Source organism: Zymoseptoria tritici, chromosome 3 (genome assembly GCF_000219625.1).
Source record: "Zymoseptoria tritici IPO323 chromosome 3, whole genome shotgun sequence".
Lineage (NCBI taxonomy): Eukaryota > Fungi > Ascomycota > Dothideomycetes > Mycosphaerellales > Mycosphaerellaceae > Zymoseptoria > Zymoseptoria tritici.
This window is the reverse complement of record NC_018216.1, coordinates 3,416,094-3,436,973: the sequence shown is the minus strand read 5'-3', so window position 1 is coordinate 3,436,973 and position 20,880 is coordinate 3,416,094. Positions and strand designations below refer to the sequence as shown.

Below are 20,880 nucleotides of genomic sequence, written 5' to 3'. Positions count from 1 at the left end.
ACAAATCCTACTTTCTCTCACTGGCAATCAATTCACAGTCGCAAGCCGGAGACGAGCGCCCGAAATATCACGGCGGAATTTTTGAAAGGCCAACGATTGACACCATTCGCAAGTGAGCGATGAACAAAAAGATGCAGACGTCTTATACATGGCTACGATCGCGAAGCCTCTCAACGCTCAAGAGGTAGCTCGCACAGCCCGACATGTCAAGAACCAAGCACAAAATCCACGCATGTCAAAGAAAGCCACGCCGGATTTGCAACAAGCCATTCAGCAGCAAGTCGTAGATGCGCTGTTGATCCAAGACAGCCAAGAGGCATCTCTGAATGTCCATCTCTCTGAACAAGACAACAAAGTCAGCACATCGACCGACCGAGTCCAAGAACGTACAGACGTGTCGGAATTCAACGTACCACTGGTTGTCGCATAGCCCTCTTGAATTCCTGAAGGTGCAGGAAGGGCAACGCGCACCATCGACACCGACGTCGAACGCACATTCTCCATCCGCCTTGTCATCACACGGCTCCTTTGACACAGTGTTAGTGGAACAGTGTTCGTCCTTGAGGAGTCCGGGTTCGGTGGCTACGTACATCTATGCACGGCTTGGTGACTCCGTTGATGGTGCATGTACCGTACCCGTTAGGATCGCCCGCGCATTTGTTTTCCGCGAGGGCACCGGCGAGCAGGGACAGGAAGGTGACGGCGGCGAAGAGCTTCATTGTCGTCTGTTGTTGATGGTTGTTGTTGTTGTTGTTGTTGTTGAAAGTGTGTTTGGGTGGTGGGATTCTTTGGATGTGAGGATGTTGAAAAAGGGACGGGAGCTCGAATGTGAGCGCGTTCCGAGGTGTCGTGATAGAGGATGTTGGGAAAAAGACGAGAGTGAGGTGAGGACGACAAGAGGGTTTATATAGCACAGCCAAAGTCTGCGAGGAAGGCTGGAGGTGGGCGATCGAGATTTCCTCTTGCAGGGAGTTCTCATCGGTCGGAGCAAAGATGCAAAGGCCAGATACCAGTGACCCGGAGCACTACGGCTTGGGAAGCAGGTGAGATCGAGACTTCCGCTGCGAGGAACATGCTGAAAGCTGGCGATCGAGACTTCCTCTTGCAGGGAGTTCTCATCGATCGGAGCAAAGATGCAAAGGCCAGATACCAGTGACCCGGAGCACTCCGGCTTGGGACGCAGGTGAGATCGAGACTTCCGCTGCGAGGAACATGCTGAAAGCTGGCGATCGAGACTTCCTCTTGCAGGGAGTTCTCATCGATCGGAGCAAAGATGCAAAGGCCAGATACCAGTGACCCGGAGCACTACGGCTTGGGAAGCAGGTGAGATCGAGACTTCCGCTGCGAGGAACATGCTAAAAGCTGGCGATCGAGACTCTCTCCGCGGAAGCTCTCATCGTTCGGGTCAAAGAGGAACCAGCCAGGTACCAGTAGCCCAAAGCACTACAGCGTGTTGGCACATCGGACGGGTCACCCTTCAATCTTTGTGAAAAGGCTGTTGGCCTGATTACAAGGGCGCGGGCCAAGTAGTTCTAGGCCCGGAAGCAACCCTGGAGCCTGGTGATCCATCCGATGCGCTCACACGCTGCCCGTGTTGGGCCTCATTGCGGTACAAGGAACAGTATTGCGATGCGGCGCGGAGGCAGAACGACGGAAGAGAAAAGGGATGGATCTCCTTTGATCAAGAATGGTATCGAATCGAGTCTTTTCAGCCAGCCATTCATACTGCTTCCTCGTGCAGTCCGTCTACAGCAGATGGTCGAGACCAATCCTGCTGGCGAATCACGTTCATCGAGTTAAAGACCGACAGGCCAGATGCCAGTAAGCCGGACTAGTAAAGCGCAAATGGCAGCCGATCGAGACGTCCTCGGTACAGGATATAAGGATCAGATGCAGGACTGTTGAAAGCAGCGGCATCAAGCAAGAAGCTTGCTGGGCGTTACAGACGTCACTGCATACAGGGATAGTGCTTACAGTCGGAAACCCAATCGAAGCCCTTTGCGGGCAGGTCTCGACATTCGACGGATACTTGAGCTCATATTGGCCATGGAAGCTCTCAAGAGACGGGCAGTAGTGCGCGGTCTGTGCCCAGAATCTGTACAGAATACGAGCGTGCTTCATGATATTAGCATCGGAGAGCGGCGGGAATTTTCGACTGACTAACCCATGTACAGGTCGTATTCCTTGCCTTACGATCCTTGTTGTACAGCACAGCAAAAGAGGCAGACGATCAAGACGATGTCCTCCAGGGATACCCGTCGATCGAAACCGAGGTGCTTTAAGATCTGGTTCGCCAAGACCTTAGGCGTAGCTGTCATACTGTGCGCGTATATCCTATACTATGCATAGGGTTAGGGTCAGGGTAATGTAAAAGTAGTAGGATAATAGTAACAATATCGCAACTATTATATTTTTATATATAGAAGTATTATCTATATTATAAGGATTTGTTTAAGCCTAATATCCCTATAGTCGAGTAAAGTCTCTAGTCTTTTACGCTAGGAACATAGCGCGTCTAGGGTAAGATAGTACGCAATCTTTTAGCTATTAAATAAGATTACGTATACTAGCATCTCTACGTAAATAACGCTTATCTTAGCGCGGAAGCTACCGCTTAATTTTCGTACTCCTCGCCCTACTATAACCTTAATACGAGCGCTAGCCGTATTAAACGTTCAACGCTATTAGCTTTCGTAGTAATAAACATATTCTAGTGTACATCTTATAATCCTAGTAGCGCTCGCTGTCGAGTCCCTAATCGACGAGCTCTTCGGGTAAGGATATAATAGGTACGGAAATGCTTCGTTAGGTATCCGATTAATAGAATATATTTATCGCTACGAAAGCTATTCCTAGATTTCTATCCCTCCGAACAGCGCCGTCAGAATTGAATGTCGATTCCGAAGGCCAGACAGAACAAACGCGGCCAATGGACTAACGATAGGTGTCAGCGCGCGGTCTCTACTCAAGTGATTTACAAACCCTTGGATCAGTCATTGACGGCGCATGGAGTTTTCGCAGACATTACGAAGCGAACGAAGTGAACATCAGGCCACAACATGCACTGCCCGCCGCACTGTGTCAATTTGTTTCTTACCGCCTGCGTCTTGGACAGTCACCACAAACGACGATGCTCTTCCGTCATGATCGCCCTGCTTCTACGCTGACGATTCACGTTTGGAGGAACTGCAACGAACTTCGATGGCGCTGATGGTCGGACGATATACTCATAAATTCATAGCAATTCTGACCGCGGTGACGACAGAATCGACTCAATCGAGCGCGGATAATTGCACATGATAGCGCCGATACGCCACAATTCATCCTCAAGTCCATCGGATCGACTCGCTGCGGACTCAACATCAATGATTGCGCACCAAGGAAAACAAGCAAGAACGGAAGCAGCCCAACACAGGAACGCCGAAGGTCTGTCGATATTGCTCCCGAAAGCTCATTTAGCCAAGGGGTAGTCTGTTGGTCTGTTCGATCTGGCCTATGAAAATAACACAAGAACGAGAAACGCACCGCAAGGATCTGTAAAGCTTGCTCGCCAAAAGAGATGCGCAAGACAAACATAAGAAGCCGGCGAGCATCGGACTGGGCCGGCCAGAATCGAAAGCGAAATGGAAAAGTCATGCATGGCGTAACGTCGTAAGCCGGCCCACGAAATGTGAGCCGGAGCGCAGTGATTGGCGGCGGATGTTCCCCAAGGCGTCGCGAACATGGTCAGTGACTGTGCGAGCCGAAGAGGATGATGGATGTCGTATATGTTCCGTGGGGGATCGGAATGTGGAGGTAATGTCCTGGTCCAGATCATCTTTCTGACTCGTCGGAGGACTCTTCCTGCCGCTGGGCGAGGATCGTGTTCGACTGCGCGAGGAGTTGGTGGATACTGCGTATTGCGGATTCCAAGGTGGTGCCAGGCGTCGATCTCTGCAAGCTGCGAGCCAGCGTGTTCACGGCCTGCTCCATGCTTTGACCCTGTGCCAACAATCCCTCGACTCCGTTTCGAGCCCACATTGCCGGCTTTGGATCGATCGTAGAGGGGGTATAGGCTGATTGACCTGATGCTTCCCGCGGAATAGCCTGGGCAGCGCTCTGGCTCTTGTGTTTTCCGCTACCTCTCACGGCCTCCTTGCCTTTTGAGCTCGACCCTTTGCTGACTTCGACAGCCTCCTTGCCCTTCCTTTTTGATCGTGTCGTGGCACGTGCCGGTTTCTTGCCTTTGGGATCATCGTCCGAGTCGGATGAGTCGGAGCTGGGTTCATCGTGGCCACCATGACCCCCCCAGACGCCATAGAAGTTGCTTCTCAGCGCGCGCATGCTGCCCGGATGTACTACTCCGACCGGCTTGACCTTGACGTTGTGCGGAATGCTGCTCACTTTCGAGTAATTCAGGCGACTCTGCTCGTCGAGTCTATTGGTGACCGGATTGTCCGGCGTGACTCTGATGGGGCTGCGCATTCCTTCCTCGCGCGGCGCCGGCGTCTCTCCTGACATCTCGCGCGGCGGCTTTGTTGTTGTGTGGATGATGGAATGATCCGACTTTGTTACGCCGCGTTTGCCAACGCCCTGCCCACCATAGCTTACGATGGGTATGACGTTGCAATGGTCTCCAGCTTCACGAATAACCACGAATCGGCGGACCTTGGAATAAACCATCTCACCCTTGAATCGGCTCGGTATTAAAGACGCATCTGGTCGTTCAATTGACGGCACATTCGTGGTCGCGTTCTCTCCCGCGGGTCTGCAAAAAGTCGTCAACACTCCTTCTCGTCATCTCGGTACGTACAGCCGAAGCACCTACTCGGCCCAAAGAACCATGAAGACCCTGCCAAAAACGAAGAAACGGCGAGGTCTGAGGACGTAATCCGGGAATAGCACCGCAAGCTCTTGCTGGGCAGCTGGAACCATGGCCGTCCTTCTGAGCTTCTCGTTGTAGATCAGAACGCTCCTCGGGTCAAAATCTCCAGCACTGGGTCCTTGTATACTGGTCTGTTCCATTCGCTGTGCCAGTGAGTCCTCATCGCGTGCTCCGGATGAAGTTTCTGGACTCCTGCTGGGGCCCGGATCCTGCGTAGAGCGACGCGCTATGTATTGTTGTCCAGGATCTGGAGGACTTTGTCCATACTGCTGAGGATAGCTTTGCCCATACTGCCGTGGTGGGCTCTGGCCGTACTGCTGAGGAGGGCTTTGGCCATACTGCTGCGGAGGACTTTGACCATACTGCGGATAAGCATTGGGTTGTTCAGGCCGCCGTGAGGCCGTAGGTACAGCTCCTCGAAAGCCAGGAAGCGGAGCGTTCCCACTTGACCCTCTTCGATGTCCCGACACGTAGTCAGCACCCCCGGTAGGTGGAGATTGGCTGTAATTGGGTATTGGCAACGACGACGTAGGAATTGGCCGAGGTTGAGTACGCTGTTCGGATGAAGACGATCCTTGCTGCGGCTCCGGCGGTGGATAATTGTAGTCGGCCTTTGGAAAAGTCCTTGGACGGGTCCGGTCCGGATACTCCAATTTGTCCGACCGAGGATTGTAGGAGTACTCCTGCTTCCGTTCTGAGTCCCAAAACATCCAACATCCGCGGGTCTGGCTCCATCTACTGCGTCGTGGGCTGACCATGGTCACCACGTCTCGTTGGTAGGTACAGCTCCACTGAGGAAGTCGCACGATGCATCCATGATGGGAGATGAATGCAGTGCCGACACCCTCACTTTATCAACGTGGCCGTCCCGAGGAGGCTCAACAACCGAGACCCGCCGCAGGTTAGTCCCATCTCTGTAGATTGATTGTATCCAGATGGAAGCCCGCGCCACGACTTCTGGCCGCGCATGTACCGAAGTAGTTCTACCCGTACACCTATCGCACATGGTACATGCACTCCTGCAACATGTATTCGTATACACAACTCCCCCGGGAACTCTGTCAGATGCAGACGCTCCAGTCTATAGGCGGCCATACGCCAACCTGACCAATTCTTGGTCTTTGCAGTCTCACAATGGCCGTCGTCGTTGTGCTCTCCTGCTGTGGTTTGGTGGTGCCACGAATATCGTTTCGCTGCTTCCGCGTGGCTACACCCGTGGCAATTTCGTGGCGTATGTAAACAGACCCGTGCTGGGCACCCCTTGATCTGCGATTCGTACACGCCAGTCGCCAGCCGTAGAACTCCAGCCTGCTTGAGGAGTCAGCATTTAGCACTTGTCCTCATTCCTCATCACAGCACTGCTCATCACCTAGTCCTCCAGGCCTGCTCGGCAAGTGCGAGAACGCGGCAGACGGCACCCATGACCATCCCCGGCCACTTCCACAGGCACCAATTATGGCTTCGCAGCACGAACATCTGTCTGCGACGGCCAGGACAGTTTCTCGACGATGTTCAAAGCTATCACGGCTCCGCAGGGAGGCTGTGCAGGTGCGAGACCGGATCAGCTACACATCAAAGAACATCTGGAACCAGCGGAATCATGTTCGTACAGCCCAGCAACAGCTCGTAGACGACATGTCCAACCTGGTGCAGAGCCTTGCGACGGAACTTGATGGGAACTATAGCCGCGAGCTGGACAGACTGCAAGGCCTGAGCCATGAACTACGATCAAATCAAGATGATCTCGAACAGCACATTATCAGTCTTCGAGCTGACGAAGATTTATTGTCGCAAATTGAGTACAGAATGGAGGCGAAAGAAGAGCGGCTACGTAAAGCGTCATCACAGCTTGTCAAGGTCATCAAGTCATCGCTGCGAGACGATGCTGAAGAACCTGGCGGCACAACAGAAGACTCAAACTCTGTGCGATCGGGTATGCAAGCACCGACCAGATACGCATTCACAATGCACCCAAAACAAGAAGAGTACTACAGCCGGGTCGCCGATGAAGGCATGATGCTGGAGCGCTTTCAGCGTGTGAAAGAGGAGTATGATTCGGAGCGTGCATCTCGTGATTTACTCCGAGATCAAGGAAGAGAACCGGAAATGACCGACGAAGACTTTGAGCTGCAAGCGAGGATCGAAGTCTTGCATGCTGTCGAGGATTGTGATAGAGCAACCGAGCTGGTCGAGGCGACCAAGAAAGAGTGTTTTGCGCTTGATCTAGACCTCGGGACCGTGGTCGGACTTGCAGACACTTGGGACGAGGCAGTCGTAGATGACAATGCAGTTCCCTCAGATGAAGGGTCTTCGCCCGCCATGAGTGGTGTTCATTTACCGGGCCATATATCTCCACGGCCTGACCCACTACGACAGTTGGGATATTCGACCGCGTTTGGCACGTCAGCTGAGCCCGCACTGCGACAGCCATCATCGTCTGCGAAGGCCGATCAAATTGGGCAATGGATCGAGATCATTCGCGAGCAGGCCTCGGATGCTGAGATCGATCCGTCCCAACAGTCACCACATCAGAGTGCCCATTCTGGCGACGTTGAAACCGACGTTTTCTCACCAGCGCAAAGTGTGCTCCGCTCGAGGGAGTCCGAAGCGCTTGAACAGAAGATCATGCCAGCCACAGAGCCTTCTTCCCTGGAGCTACAAGGAGCACCGAATCCCCAGATCGTCTTGCAACCGTCCGACACAATGGTCTACTCTGATGAGATTGCAATAGTCCAACAGAGCATTGCAGCTGAAGCATTAACACTGCCGGCGAAAAGGAATGAGTTCTTCATCGATCCGGCCTGGAACATGTCGCGGAGGCTATCTGGAGAGTGCAGAGAGACCGTACCATCTCCACGTAATCCCGCGGCAAGTCATTCACATGGACATCTCTCGCCAAATCGGCCAAGGAGCAAGTCCGATGGCAATGTACCACCCAAGCCACGACAGGACTCCCACCAAGACCAACCGAACGAGCAGCTGAGTGACCACGATTCTCGTGCGAAACGACTTTCGACCGACCGCGTCTATTCGCTTCCTTCCACTTCCCTTGTATAACATCACACTCTCAGGCATATTCACGGCACAAATTATCAGACTGAAGGCACCTGTACGATCATTGTTTGTTTCCCAGGCCGGCAACACGGAACGGAGCAAGAGTTTTGGATAGAGGATACACGTTCTACATTTTCGACGGCGTTGTTTGTACGCTACTGAATGCCGTCTTGAGCCTCAATTTTACTGAGCATGCATTTCCAGATTCGGCTCAGCCATCAACAAGCGTTCGATTCACCTTTCAGCAGCATTACCGCCGCGGCAGCCAGTCAAACTGCGACTGTGCAACCTTGCCAGTGTATTGATCGCCTGACTTCAGCCTCATGTCTTAAGCCATGAAGCATCAAGCAACCGATTCGATGCGTCCTACCATTTGGAACAGCCGTACCGGGGAGCTCCGAGCTCCACGAAAGAGCTTCCTAGAACAAAGCTGAGCGGCACAAAGCTGCAGCGTGCCGTTTGATTCATCGCACAGACACGGCATCGCTGTCCTCCATTCACAACGACAAGGCGGACAACAGCGAGTAAGCATGCTCAAGCGCGTTCTATTCGACGATCCATGACGGCTCGTTTGCTTATTACAAGGCAGAGAAGTGTAGTCTGAAGCAGATTGTCTCGGCTCCAAATGCTCGGGAATGTCAAGGCAGCGGTCATGGGGATCAGGCTGGCGGATAGGCTGTATCACGCGACCGCATTGCCGCGGAGGTGCATGTGTTGTAAACGGAGTCATATGATAGTCGCGGACACCGTGGTTTGTGATTCGCCCACGTTCGACCGGTGAACGGATCCCTGTAGCATTCCAGCCTTGCTGCAGGCGAAGAGCTCCTCGCGCAGAGCCGAGCCGTGTCGCGCTTGAGGCGGGAGTCAAAAGTCGAGGCTCGGTTCTGTGAAAGAGTCAATGGCTTCGGGATCGCCGAACATGTCGGCATTGGAAACACATGAATGTTTGCGAGTGTGCATTGCTACCATGCGAATGCTGGCACCAGTAGTGAAGAGGCAGTCACTACGCCCTGCCAGCGTTATGAGCCCGCAACAGGAATATAAACAAGTCTGCCGATGGACAAGGCTTTCGAGCAGGACTCCCTCATCCAGATCCCATCTCTTCGATCACAAAAACTCCTGAAGTCTCAGTGTAAACACGACATTGCAAGCAAACTCCAAGCTCATATCCAACACTTCATTCACGTTGACTTAAGAATATAAGAAACGGACACTAGCCTTCCTAGCGGGACCCACCTTGACCAGGATTTCCAGCGTAGCTTCGAATCGTACAACAGACTGAACTTCACTGAAGATGCTCAAAGAGCGTCGGGACAACGCAAATCTCACTCATGGCGAAGCTAGGAGGTACCCGCTGGCCCAAGGTATCGCGCGCACGAGCCGTTCCGCGCGATGACTGCCGTGGAGATGCACTCGTCACCGTCTCGCTACCACAGCCAGGCAAACGGGTCCGTTTCATGAGTAGGCGACGACCATGCAAGCAGCTGACGCGCTTCGCTTCTTGCAGGCATTACAGCAGGCCACATGGCGCAGCGATGCCGTCGCTGCCGATATTGTCTTCCTGCAGTGGAACCAGAGCCGGTAAGATGAGGGTAAATGTCTGTCATTGTCAGCCACCAGCGTGATTGAAGTAGAGCAATCAGCGCCAACGATATGAACGGCCGGAGCATGTCCCGAGAAAAGTCGTCCACCTGACCCAGTACCGACAGCATTGCCTTATCACATCTCGCTACCACAATCCACTACCGAGCTGCCAGCCATCAGTTCGCAGCAAAGCTTCGCAAGGATCTCGCTCACAAGCGACTTCCATCTCGCTTCTCGTAGCCCTCACCAGTCATTACCCGACACACCAACACTATTCTGACACTTAGCCGCCAACGCACCCCCTCCATCCTCGACACATCTCGCCCTACTCACGATCCGTCTGCGTCCTCTCAAACTCCAGCACGGCCGGCATATCGATGCCACCGACCCTCAACTTACTCCAGTCCGCTTCAACACCACTCTCGATATCCGGCCACGGACCGACGGGCGTGATGGCGAGGGGGTTGATGTGGTAGTGAGACTTGGTGTAATTTTCTTTGATGTGGCGGAAATTGGTGGTGCTGCGGAAGGCGTGTTCGTTCCAGTACATGCTTTTCAGCCAGCTGGAATTCTTGGTCAGGGAATCTCGGCGGGAAGGCCGGAAGAGGACAGACTTACTTGTGAAGGATGGGGTAGCTGTAGCGAATCATGCCGAGGTTGCACTTGAAGTGCTGGACGTAGACTGTGTCGAAGCGGATTAAGGAAGCGTAGCTGGTGATGTGAGCTTCGTGATCAGTTTGGCGACATCTGGACATACTCACGTGCGAACGTCCACCTCGGTCATATGCTTGCCAAGGATATACGGACCGCCGGACTTTGCAGCTACTTTCTCCAGCTTGTTCAGCATGGCGAACACAATAGGAAGATTCTCCTCATAGTCCTCCTGTGTCGTTGCGTTTCCAGTCTTGTAGACACGAGTGTTGAGATCTCGTTGCAGCTGCTGACCAAGGGTATCGACCTCCTCCCGAAGATCTTCAGGATACAGCGTGATATCTTGCAGCTCTCGCGGAAGAAGCGGATTGAACTCCGTCTGCAGATCTCTCAGCAACTCATGCGATTCGTTGTTGACGATCGTACTCAGCTTCTTGTCCCACAACACCGGCACGCTGTAGCGACCCTTGTATTCCTTGTCTGCTTTGAAGTACACCTCGTGCAGGTACTTGCTGCCGAAGAGTTTGTCCACTGTAGCTCCCTCGTACTGATCTTCCTCCTCCTTGACGTTAAATCTCCAGCCCGGCCATCCGTTCTCGTCGCCTTTCGGGTATGGTCTCATGATGCTCATTTCGATGCCGGCGTATTTCTCGAGCTGCTTCAGCTTGTACACGATCATTGCTCGATGTGCGAATGGGCAGAAGTATCCGACGTAGAGGTGGTATCGGTTGGCTTCGGGTGCGAAGCGGCCATTGAGAGTGATCTTGCCGTGGAAGGAGTCGTCCGGCCCAGCGTGCCAGGAGGAGGTATCGTCGGCCATGGCGGGACGATGGGTCGTCAATGAACGAGCGGTGAGCTTTCGGCACCTGTGATGTGAACGGGAATGGAGATGTCCTGCGAAGGAGGTCACGAACAAGGGAGGCGCATAGGAGAAAGAGATGAGGCGTCTATGGCAAATACTCAAGAGCCATAAGTAGTGTTGCTTACCAGCATTCGCGTTGCAAGCTTCCGCCGCAATGCCGGTGACATATGAGGTGTGCTTGCATCCGGTGGTATGCTTTGCAATCGATCACGAGTAGTGACGTACCGGGAATCGCTTTCTGAGGTTCAAGGAGCGATGGATCGGTCTATTACTGGAGAAGCGGAATGCTTTCCTTTTGGCACTCGATGGGCGCGGACAAGAACGTGCGAGGAGATTGAAGTGCTCAAGATGATCAAAGACATCAATAGGACTGCGGCAATCGATCAAATGCGTTCGTGTTGCTTGTGAGTTGTGACTTCTTGGAGGATGCGGGCTGATGAGGTAAACTGCCGAATCGGAGCGAAGTCCGTTAGGTGGCCCTGCCACAAAGACTACACCTTCTTCCTCTTCTCTCTCACGGTCGACTTGACCATGAACTCGAATTTATTCCTCCGTCTCAGAGACATCCGGCATGCAAGCAAGCATCGAGTCCTGTCGAAAACGCACAGAGGGTAAGACACTTTCATTCTGCCGCTGAACCCTAACCCTGACTAGTCTCAGTGCCTCAGTCCACGCCCAGTTAGCGCGGATTCGCACGCCTACTGTTCGTGGTCTAAGGGTCCGAACGCCGAATTTAGGAGATAGAGCGCAGCATTAGTATAGAATTTACACCTTAATAAAGCGCAGCATCGTTTCGGCCCTAAATAGGAGAACGCAACAACGAAACTAGTTATTAAAAATCCGGCACTGTAACTTTGTAGAGCCGAGTCTTGCGATTTGAACGGTGTATTAATTATTTAAATCCGACGCTAAACGAAAGCTGTAATAGAGCTCGCGCAAATTCTTCGGAATTCTAATTTATTAGGCGAAAAATAGGAAAATGCGAGCTCTATTAGGGCACGCAAAACACACTTAAATTTTCTATGCGATACGCCGTTCGAATCGCAAGACTCGGCTCTACAAAGTTACAGTGCCGGATTTTTAAAAAAGGTCGTTGTTGTTGCGCTGTCGCGTGCTGCACTGCATCTCCCAGAAATCCGGCTTGGGCCCTTAGACCCTCTTAGGCGAGGCGCTCGAAGAGGTTAGTGCTCGCCAAGAGGGTCTGTGCGCCTGAGACTAAACCCTGACGCAATCGGTTCGCGGTGCAAAGCATTGGACCTCCTTTCGTCGTTGCGTCGACCTGCGTCCACATCCGGTGAAAACCCTGGACGAGCTAGACTGATCCTTTGAAGATGATCGAATACCTCTGAAGCTCTTCCGGCCTTGTTATCTGAGGCAAGCTCAGGCCGTGTATAGACACGCACAGGTAGGAGCATCATCGTGGTAACGAATCCTGGTATTGGAGTCTTCGTTGCATCGTGTGACGTTCCAGTCCTATCTTTGCGCCGAAGACCGCACGGCTGATTCCGCTGTCGTTGGGCAATTCCCAGCGGAAGAAGAAGAAATCGGAATGGAAAGAGACTCTTCCAATTCATGCCGACGATAAAACACACCAGAGAATTTACGACTGGAACGCGGCGAGAACATCTGCACAATCCACATGCGGAACATCCATGAGTTCAGTGTGCCTCGGTCTGTTGACTCCCGCTGGTCTAGCCACATCGATGTTGTATTCAAAGTCAAGACTGAACGGAGCATGATGAGCCCGATCTGTCATGATTGAGGCAATACCCTGTCCTTCAAGGCGAGATCGGTCTAACGTCATAACAAGACAAGGATAACATCGACACCGAGCATTCCCGGAGATGGCAATGGCTGCCATAACGTAAATAATGTACAGACGAATGCTCCCATCTCCGCCAGCCCTGGACAAGGCGGCAAGAAGGATACCGTTGTACCAATGGGGAGATGAGAACAGGGGCCAAAACCTCCCATCTTCCAACAACGACAGCATGAGCCTCCATGAAGGATTCCATTGGCTTTTTGTGACTTGTCATCGACCGCCCTTTGAAAGCTCATATTTAGCGAAGCACCGCCTCCCCGAAACGAGTGCTCGTAAAAGCTTTTCCTTACAGCCTTACGTCGGAATACGATCCATCGGAAACACCGAAGAAGGCATATAACAGTCCTCCCGGCCCCCAAAACCAGCGAAGCACCACCCGCTTGCCCAATTCGACAAAAGCTTCCATCCAACGGACTCCACCCCTCCCAAAAACTCCCAGAACCCACCAACCAACCAACGCAACCAGCATGAATTTCACCACCCTCAAGACCCTTCTCGTCACCATCCTCGCCTCTGCAGTCGCAGTACGTCGCTGACCACCCTTCCTCCTCCTCCTCCACCCTTCCCTTCCTGACACTAACGCGGATACAACAGGTTCAGGCCAGGACTTGCGTGGAGGATTGCGTCGACAAGTGCGGATCGCCCTGGTAAGGATCCCGCCTCCGGCTTCTCATGTCGGAGCAGTGCACTGCTGACGGTTGCTTTCTTTGTGCTATAGCATCGATAATGTGTGCCCTTGCTAGATGAGTGCTCTTGGGCGTTGCGTGGGACAGTGCGTTTGGGCCCGAGGTGGGAGGGTTGAAGGCGCTTGTTCTGTGGAGGAGTGAACGGAGTATGAATGCTGACTTTGTGTTTATCAATGGTACTCAGTGCAGGCGAGAGGAAGTGGAAGGATCGAAGTCACTTATTTTGTATACACCTCGATCGGAAGAGTAAATGTGATCTTTTGCGCCGTTAAGTTCCTTGTACATGTGATATTTCTCGTTTGTACACCTCAACTCTCCACTCCCAGCCGTCAGCCCGTTTCCCAGGATTTTCAAGACAGGATATCCAATCCTCATCACCACTCGTAGCAACACCTCATCCCTAGCGAACCGAAACTCTCGGACTGCTAGCGTACAGCGGACACTGCGGCGGCGCAATCTTCGGAGATCCAAGATCCAGAGGCGACGGCGGTTCAAACTGCGCGAAGCCGAAACTTTCCGATGGAGAAGCCTCGCACCCGTCTTCGGCATAAGAACAGCACACCGCATCGCCGTCAAAGTCCTCCTCAAGCAAATCCGTCGCATCCGCAGGCGATATAACAGGAGAACCCACAATCGTAGCGGGCGAGGAGCAGCCCACAGACGGCGACAGCGCAACCTCCGGACTCGACTGCGCTCCATCAGAGCCAGCCCATGAGTCAGCTCTATCGGTCTGCCGCATCCACACCTCCGTAAAGTCCGCCAACCGATCTTCCTCTCTTTCGAGCTTCTCCTCCGCTACATGCATTTTCCTCTCCAGCGCCATGATTTTCTCCGCTTGCTCTTGTGATCGTTGGTGGTCCATTTTTAATTGGTCGTGAACGTCACGGATGGTCATGATGCTGGAGAAGGCTGACGCTTCGTCTTCGCTGAAATTCTGGAGGTGCGAGTCGAGTTCGGCGTGGGACTCGGCTACGAAGTCGAGGTGGTGGCGTAGACATTCGAATTCGTACATAAGGCGGTCTTGACGGAGGGCTTTCTTTCGGCGCTGGGCGGCGACGTTGTTGTAGAGGCGGCGGAATTCTTTCGCTTGGGTGAAGGGATCGGAGGGGAGGTCCACGGGGTTTCCGGTGGTGTCGATGGCGTCGAAGTAGCCAAGAATCGATGGCATTCCACCGGCGGCTGGGGTTTCGGGAGGATATGCGTTGACAGAACAGGACTCGTCGGTTTCTGAATAGCTCATTCCAGTGGGTGTGAAGCTTTCTGTCTCCATGGTGTTGTAATAACAATGTTCGAAAATCGCTCCTCACCTCGTGAAACCAATATGAAGCAGCAAAGCTGTGAATCGTTTATGACTTCGCTGACACTTCAGTGGCAAACATCAACATACCAGCACCGGTATATTGACCTCACAGGCCTCGTGGCAGCCGCCGCGGCAGTGTCATCGAAGCCATAACACACAAGGAGTGCCTTGTTGTGCTGGTGAGATTTGTCGCATGGACGACGAGCGGTGCGGTGTGATGATGCTCCGTGACAGCCCGGGTTTGAAGGCGCAACGGACCGCTTTGTCTGTGCTGTATCCCGCGAGAGTCCCTTATAAATGTGAGCCACTCAAATGCAGGGCAATTTCTGAGGCGGTGTGTTGGAGTCATTGTTGCGACCAAGAAAATGTGCGATCGGCAGACAGGGGTGGGGAAGGTGAGGCTTCTTCTGTCTCAGAAACCTGGGGAAGAGTATTTCCGAGCTTCACCGCGAGACCACGAGATCTGAACACGCAATGATCTTGAGCCCTCTCCGTCGGCTGATCAAAGTGTTGACAATCGGAAGTGTCAGGTGGTAACTCCTGCTTTTCGCGCTGCCGACCGAGCAATGGATGTCATGATCGCAAATGCTCTTCATTGAGACAGAGACGCTTTGCTGCTCGTCTGGTCGAGAGTCTCAGTATCGAGCATGAACAGTATTCCAACGTACCTGAAGCACCATGTGACGGTTCGTGATGGCCGTAGCGAACTCGTCCGCAAGTGGACGTTGTCTTCACTCGGTGTCTCTGATACGGTGTTCTCCGAAAAGTATCATTCTCCTGATAGCAGCAGAAGTACCTTCGAGCTGTTGTCGGGTATGCAAACAGGGCCTTGCCCACTGCTATCCTCCTTGAATGAACCTTTTCCTGCTTCACGTATGCCGGATGTTCAAGTACACCAGTCGCCTGCCTTGCGTGCGTCAATAGATCAGAGTGACCGACGGTACTCATATTGATGACCGAGTCCTGATCACACTCCAGCAGTCGTCCGAGGAGTTAAGCAGATGGGAAGCGGAACAATGCAGCTCGTTGCAAGCTCGACATTGAAGCATGCGAATCCACATGGTTTAGGATCCGATGACAGACGAGAGTCGGATCCGAGGCAACTTGGCACCACGGCGATTGTCCGTGCGGATTTGTTGGACTTCGGCGAGATAAGATGCAGTCGAAAGACTTCCAGTCACCGTGGTCTTTCTTCACTTCCCCATTGGTGATGTGTCGCGAATTGATGCTTTCTCACAAGTTGCCGGATGTCGTGCTCGTCCATCTCATCTCACGCTGGCAGTCGGTCCATCTCACGGCGTCGTCTGGGGATTTGTCCAACTTTTGCGGACGATGGACATCTCACTCCAGGACTCGGATGCTTTGATGAAGAAGTACTTTCAAAGTCTGCTGAACCAGCCACTCTTTCAAGACCACGCCATGCCAAGAGAAGGAAGCGATACCCCGCAAGGATCCGGTCAATGGTCCGGGAATGATCCGAGTCGCTGGACCGACGCGAATGCTGCAATGTACACGAACTACGTTGCTCGCGTCCGCGGTCTCTGTTGGTCGAAATGGAGAAGGTGCCGCGTCGGGTCCAGTTCAGCAGCTGCGATGCCTGCCGTTCTGCCCGAGTCGCCTGCGAGAAGCGACCCGCCGATGAGTCTGGACCCAGTGTTGATGCCACCAACAAGTGTGTGAGATGTCACAATCGTCAACGGGCGTGCACTTATGAGGTGAGCATATGCATCATTCGCCCTGATGGGTCTGATCATGATGATGCCTGCTCAAGCTGATGTTGAAGTCGATGCCAGTGGATGGACAAGATCAAAAATGGCGATGCAAGCAAACCGCGAGTGAAACGTGCTCGTAAGGGAAGTGCAGTGGGCGGCGACGACAGGAGGTACTCGCAGGTCTCTCCAGCAAGCGATGCTGATGCATCGTCGAGGGCGGCGTCCAAGAGTAGCGTTGTGGAGTACGCAACGACGCCCAGCAGTCACGCTTCTTTACCAGCTAACAGCATTGCAGGCACGAACGGCAATCTCCTCAACTATACGGCAACACACCTTCGTCTTACTCAACCACCGATCAAGACCTCATCGACGAGCGCTGGCTTGAATCCATCTACTCACGGGTATGGGAAACCATCTTCGGGAATTGGATGTGTCGGTACAGCTGTCCCTTTGTCTTCGGCGACGAGAGTATATCGGAAAGCTTCGTCAGCATCTCCGCCCTTTGCGCTCAGCTCGACAAATGGATGACCGAAGAACCCGACACTGCCGCTCATCGAACATACACTGGAAACATCGAGCTCTCGAGCGACTCGCGGATCCGAGAGTCGCTCGAACTTGTCATCAAAGCGTACGCCGCTCGATGGCTTCCTCTCGTGTGCACTTCCGGTGCCAGCGTGGCAGCGGCGCACTCCCTCGCTCGCAGATATTGGAGGGAAGCTCGGGCAGACATGCTCAAGGTGCAGAACCGCACTTCTTACCGATCAGTACTGACGCTCTACTTATTCGGCCTGACGCCCATACCAGTCGGCATCTCCGATGAGGAAGAACATGATGGCCTGTCGGGTCCTGTCTGTGTACAGTCAGCTCTACAGCAAGTCTACATGCTACGAGTCAGGCAGAAAAGCCTCCAATTCAGCGGCGCAAAAGTGTCACCAATCGTCACCAAAGCCTTCGCTCTCCGTCCGGATGAGGTGCATACCAACAGCTTCATCAACGCTGAGAACATCGCTCACTGGGCGGCCTTGACGTTCGACACATCAGCTTCCCTGACTCTGAGCTCAAGACCGGTACTCTGGTCTGGACTATTCGGCTACGAACGTGACCGGTGCTGGAGTCTCGTCAAGTCTTGCACAGACCATTTTCACAGTATGGTTCAGAAGGACTGGCACACCGACGGCCTGGAGATCTCAGAGTCGAAGGCGAATATGGTGATAGCGGCCGCATCAGCCTTCAAACTGTTGATGTGGAAGCTTTCGGCTGTATTCCGAGAGGCACTACGTGATGGCCACGAGGATGCGACGGTCAACAAAGTATGCGAAGCGGTGATTGATGCGGTTGATCAGTTCAATCGCACTTATCGGGATCTGTTAAACTCTTGTCAAAGGAGGATACACTTTCTGAGCCAGGAGACAAAGCTGCGATGGTGTAGGTGGTTCAAGATCTGGCACATTCTCCCCTGCTGACATTCATACACAGACGTACTCATGCTCCACTACCATCTCTCAGTACTCCTCGTCACCGACGCCGTCGAAACGCCGCAATGGCAATATCTCCTTCCCAGACTCCTCCCAGCCCGGACCGAAGCCGAAAGTTCCCTCCTCACAGCATTGGCTTTCGGGCTCGAAACGACATACGCCATTGCTCTGAACGACGAAGTTGGCCAGCTTGGCACGAATTCGAGCGCAGAACGTCTCACGGTACCTCTGCTGGTCATCGATCCGTACCCTCACCATGTACTGGCTGCTGTGGAGCTGATGCGTCGTGCAATTGACCGAGATGTCGCGGCGGGAACTTTGACTGCCGACTCGCACCGAAGCATACTTTCGACTTTACACCGCGCGGTACAGTCGCTCCCGGAAAGCTCGAAGTCGGTGCAGGCGGCGAAGAAAGAGGCTCTCGGGCAGAAGAATCACAATGCTCCGACTCGATGATACAATGCATCATACGATGTCATTTGTGCAACTTCGAAGCTTGCTTCATTGTATCTGCCCGAGTCTTCTCGACTGTATCCGGCAAGGGTCATGGAGAAGAAAAGTACCGGCATCGAGAGCAACGGCATGTTTCTGCTTGCTCCCACGACAGGACAGTCGTCGACTGACACCATGTCATACCCGCCAATTCGTGGCATCATGAGCTCAACATCGCACATGTCACCATTCGGCTGCCGTGAATGTTGTCATCGACGCAAAAACCTGGATCAAGGCTTCGCGGTCCAGCAATCCTGCCCCAACACATCCTGCAAGTTCAAGCGACCAAAACCTCACATTCAATACTCCAGAACACCTCCCCCAATATCAAACGATGAGCACCCCACACAAGTTGTCCTTTCAAGAGAAACTGCGCGAGCGGCTCACGAAAAGACCTGCGATCCCAGCCTCCCGCCGCACCGCCTGCCAACTCGAAATCCTCCAATCCGAGGCCCGATCCCTCGATGCCGAAGCCACCCGCCTCCGCGACAGAGCAATCGCCTTCGCCGGCCGAGCTCAACTCACACCATCACCCACCACCCCCCAATCCGCTCGCGACCCACTCTTCGAGCGTGGGCAAGATGCACCTCCCAGCCAGCATGAGACCCAGCTCGCAGCTTATAATGCCCTGCTCGAGGATTGGCGGGTGTTCAAGCTTGAGGTGGACGGCTTTGAGACGGGTTTCAAGAGGTTTGAGATGTTGATGGGTGGGATGAGGAAGAAAGTGGGGATGGGGCCGGGGAAGGCGATGGGAGCGAATGAGCATGAGTTTGAGAAGGTGGAGAATGCGGAGAGGAATTTGGGGGAGAAGAGGGTGGGGTTGGAGGAGGCTGTTAGGGGTGTGCCGCTGCCGGTGGGAAAGGGGGTGAAGGGGAAGGGGAGGAAGTAGAGTGTGGGTGCTGAATGGATGGACGCCGTTGGATAGAATATGCTAGGTGGAGCGGTGGATGTTGGGTGCAGGACATGAGTGTGAGATCTTGTCAAGCAACAGAATCTTCCAACTGTAGCTCGAGCTCAATTCAAGAATCTGATGGATCACAGCTTGCGACCTTCATCCCATCCTGCTTCGAAACCACGAGCTGTTCGCAAGACTGACTAGCAATAGAACCTCACTCGGCACCCAACTTGAGCCTCTCCACCGCCGGGACTCTTCACGGGACCAAAAGTTGCGCCTCCACGCGCTTTATTCGCTTGCCCAGTTCAAAAGCTCAACCACGTCAGACCCACCTCGGCGGACCGCATTCCACGTCTTCAGCATCCGGCAGAAAGAAGGCAAGGACGACCAACCGAAGCAGTACGCAACGAGAAAGTCGCATCGGGAAACGTGCGGAGGTCATGTGCTCGTTTAGCCATACTGTATAGCCACTGACACGACTGACGTCCAACTCTGCAGTGCGACGAACATCGACTAAGATGCACACGTTGCACGAAAGCAAGAGACAGCTGCGAGTAGTTCGAGCCGGACGACACAGCACTTCGTCACGAAGTCGTGTTTCTTCAACTGCCGTGGCACCCATGTCAGCAATACCCCGATATTGTTGACAAAGGCTTCGCCTCATTTGAAGGACAAGCTCCTGAAGCACTATGACAGCGTTGTGACTGGAGGGCAGGGAGGTCCCGATACTGTGACGTGCAGCGACACTCTGGTCGGATCGCCGGCTAGCTTGGAGAATCTCATGAATGTAAGTTACGCCGTGTAGCGCGAGAAGTGGGTGGAAAGTGTCGTGCGAGATGAGGGAGGTGATGGCTGATGGCGCTTATCGTTGGTAGCACCCGAGTCTTCTGCACTGTAGACTTGCTTTTGCGGTATGTTCTGCGTCCCAGAGAGGAAGTCCGTGGGCACTGCTGACGAATTATTAGGCGCTGTATTTGGAGTACTGTGGTGTACCCGCAGGCATCATGTTCAGATGCTTTTTGATACTCAGCTGGCAAGTGCTGACTTCCGATCCTCGAGAAGTGGGCCTATCGTTGGCGAGTCCAGAAATGAGGCAGTGCTGCTGAGCTCGATCTGTCGGGACCTACTTTGCTTCTCTTCGGGTCGGTCTTCTACTCCGCCATCAGAATTTGATGCGGTTGTAGCTACCACTTCGCAAACCTGACAGTCGAAAGCGTAAACCCAGACTACTCCGGGGTCTTCTCAATCCGACCGGATCAACTGGAATGGCTCAGCGTCGCCGTAGGCCAACTCATCATACTGAATCGTACAAGGGAGTACTTGGCATACCCATTCATTCGGATCATCTGGAAAGCATCCGCGTACATCCCGAATGAGCTCTTTGAACGTCCGGAAGGCATGCTGGAGCTGTATCGCGTCAAGCATACCGTCAGATCTGCGACGCAATGGACGCACATGGATCTCGAACTCGGCCGGTTTGCTC

General features: G+C 53.4%; 6 protein-coding genes across 6 annotated transcripts; 3 read left to right on the top strand and 3 right to left on the bottom strand.

Annotated features, from left to right (window-relative positions):
• Positions 1-993: 993 nt before the first annotated feature.
• Positions 994-2,618, top strand: MYCGRDRAFT_92211 (uncharacterized protein; the record flags this gene model as incomplete). Its single annotated transcript, XM_003854101.1, has 6 exons — positions 994-1,043; positions 1,109-1,183; positions 1,249-1,323; positions 2,175-2,321; positions 2,473-2,520; positions 2,600-2,618. The coding sequence occupies 6 exons, from the start codon at positions 994-996 to the stop codon at positions 2,616-2,618; spliced, it is 414 nt and encodes a 137-aa protein (XP_003854149.1).
• A 1,195-nt stretch (positions 2,619-3,813) lies between these two features.
• On the bottom strand, positions 3,814-5,622 carry MYCGRDRAFT_92210 (uncharacterized protein; the record flags this gene model as incomplete). The annotated part of the gene is made up of 4 exons (XM_003854091.1): positions 3,814-4,747; positions 4,808-5,090; positions 5,180-5,365; positions 5,418-5,622. 4 exons carry the CDS (start codon positions 5,620-5,622, stop codon positions 3,814-3,816), a joined length of 1,608 nt encoding a protein of 535 aa, XP_003854139.1.
• A 376-nt stretch (positions 5,623-5,998) lies between these two features.
• On the top strand, positions 5,999-7,921 carry MYCGRDRAFT_92209 (uncharacterized protein; the record flags this gene model as incomplete). The annotated part of the gene is made up of 2 exons (XM_003854102.1): positions 5,999-6,095; positions 6,246-7,921. 2 exons carry the CDS (start codon positions 5,999-6,001, stop codon positions 7,919-7,921), a joined length of 1,773 nt encoding a protein of 590 aa, XP_003854150.1.
• Positions 7,922-9,827: 1,906 nt separating this feature from the next.
• On the bottom strand, positions 9,828-11,163 carry MYCGRDRAFT_70572 (uncharacterized protein; the record flags this gene model as incomplete). The annotated part of the gene is made up of 3 exons (XM_003854090.1): positions 9,828-10,065; positions 10,121-10,213; positions 10,264-11,163. The coding sequence occupies 3 exons, from the start codon at positions 10,971-10,973 to the stop codon at positions 9,828-9,830; spliced, it is 1,041 nt and encodes a 346-aa protein (XP_003854138.1).
• A 2,760-nt stretch (positions 11,164-13,923) lies between these two features.
• Positions 13,924-14,873, bottom strand: MYCGRDRAFT_108910 (uncharacterized protein; the record flags this gene model as incomplete). The annotated part of the gene is made up of 1 exon (XM_003854089.1): positions 13,924-14,873. The coding sequence occupies one exon, from the start codon at positions 14,791-14,793 to the stop codon at positions 13,924-13,926; it is 870 nt and encodes a 289-aa protein (XP_003854137.1).
• Positions 14,874-17,059: 2,186 nt separating this feature from the next.
• On the top strand, positions 17,060-18,466 carry MYCGRDRAFT_39504 (uncharacterized protein; the record flags this gene model as incomplete). Its single annotated transcript, XM_003854103.1, has 2 exons — positions 17,060-17,960; positions 18,012-18,466. The coding sequence occupies 2 exons, from the start codon at positions 17,060-17,062 to the stop codon at positions 18,464-18,466; spliced, it is 1,356 nt and encodes a 451-aa protein (XP_003854151.1).
• Between the last annotated feature and the right edge of the window lie 2,414 nt (positions 18,467-20,880).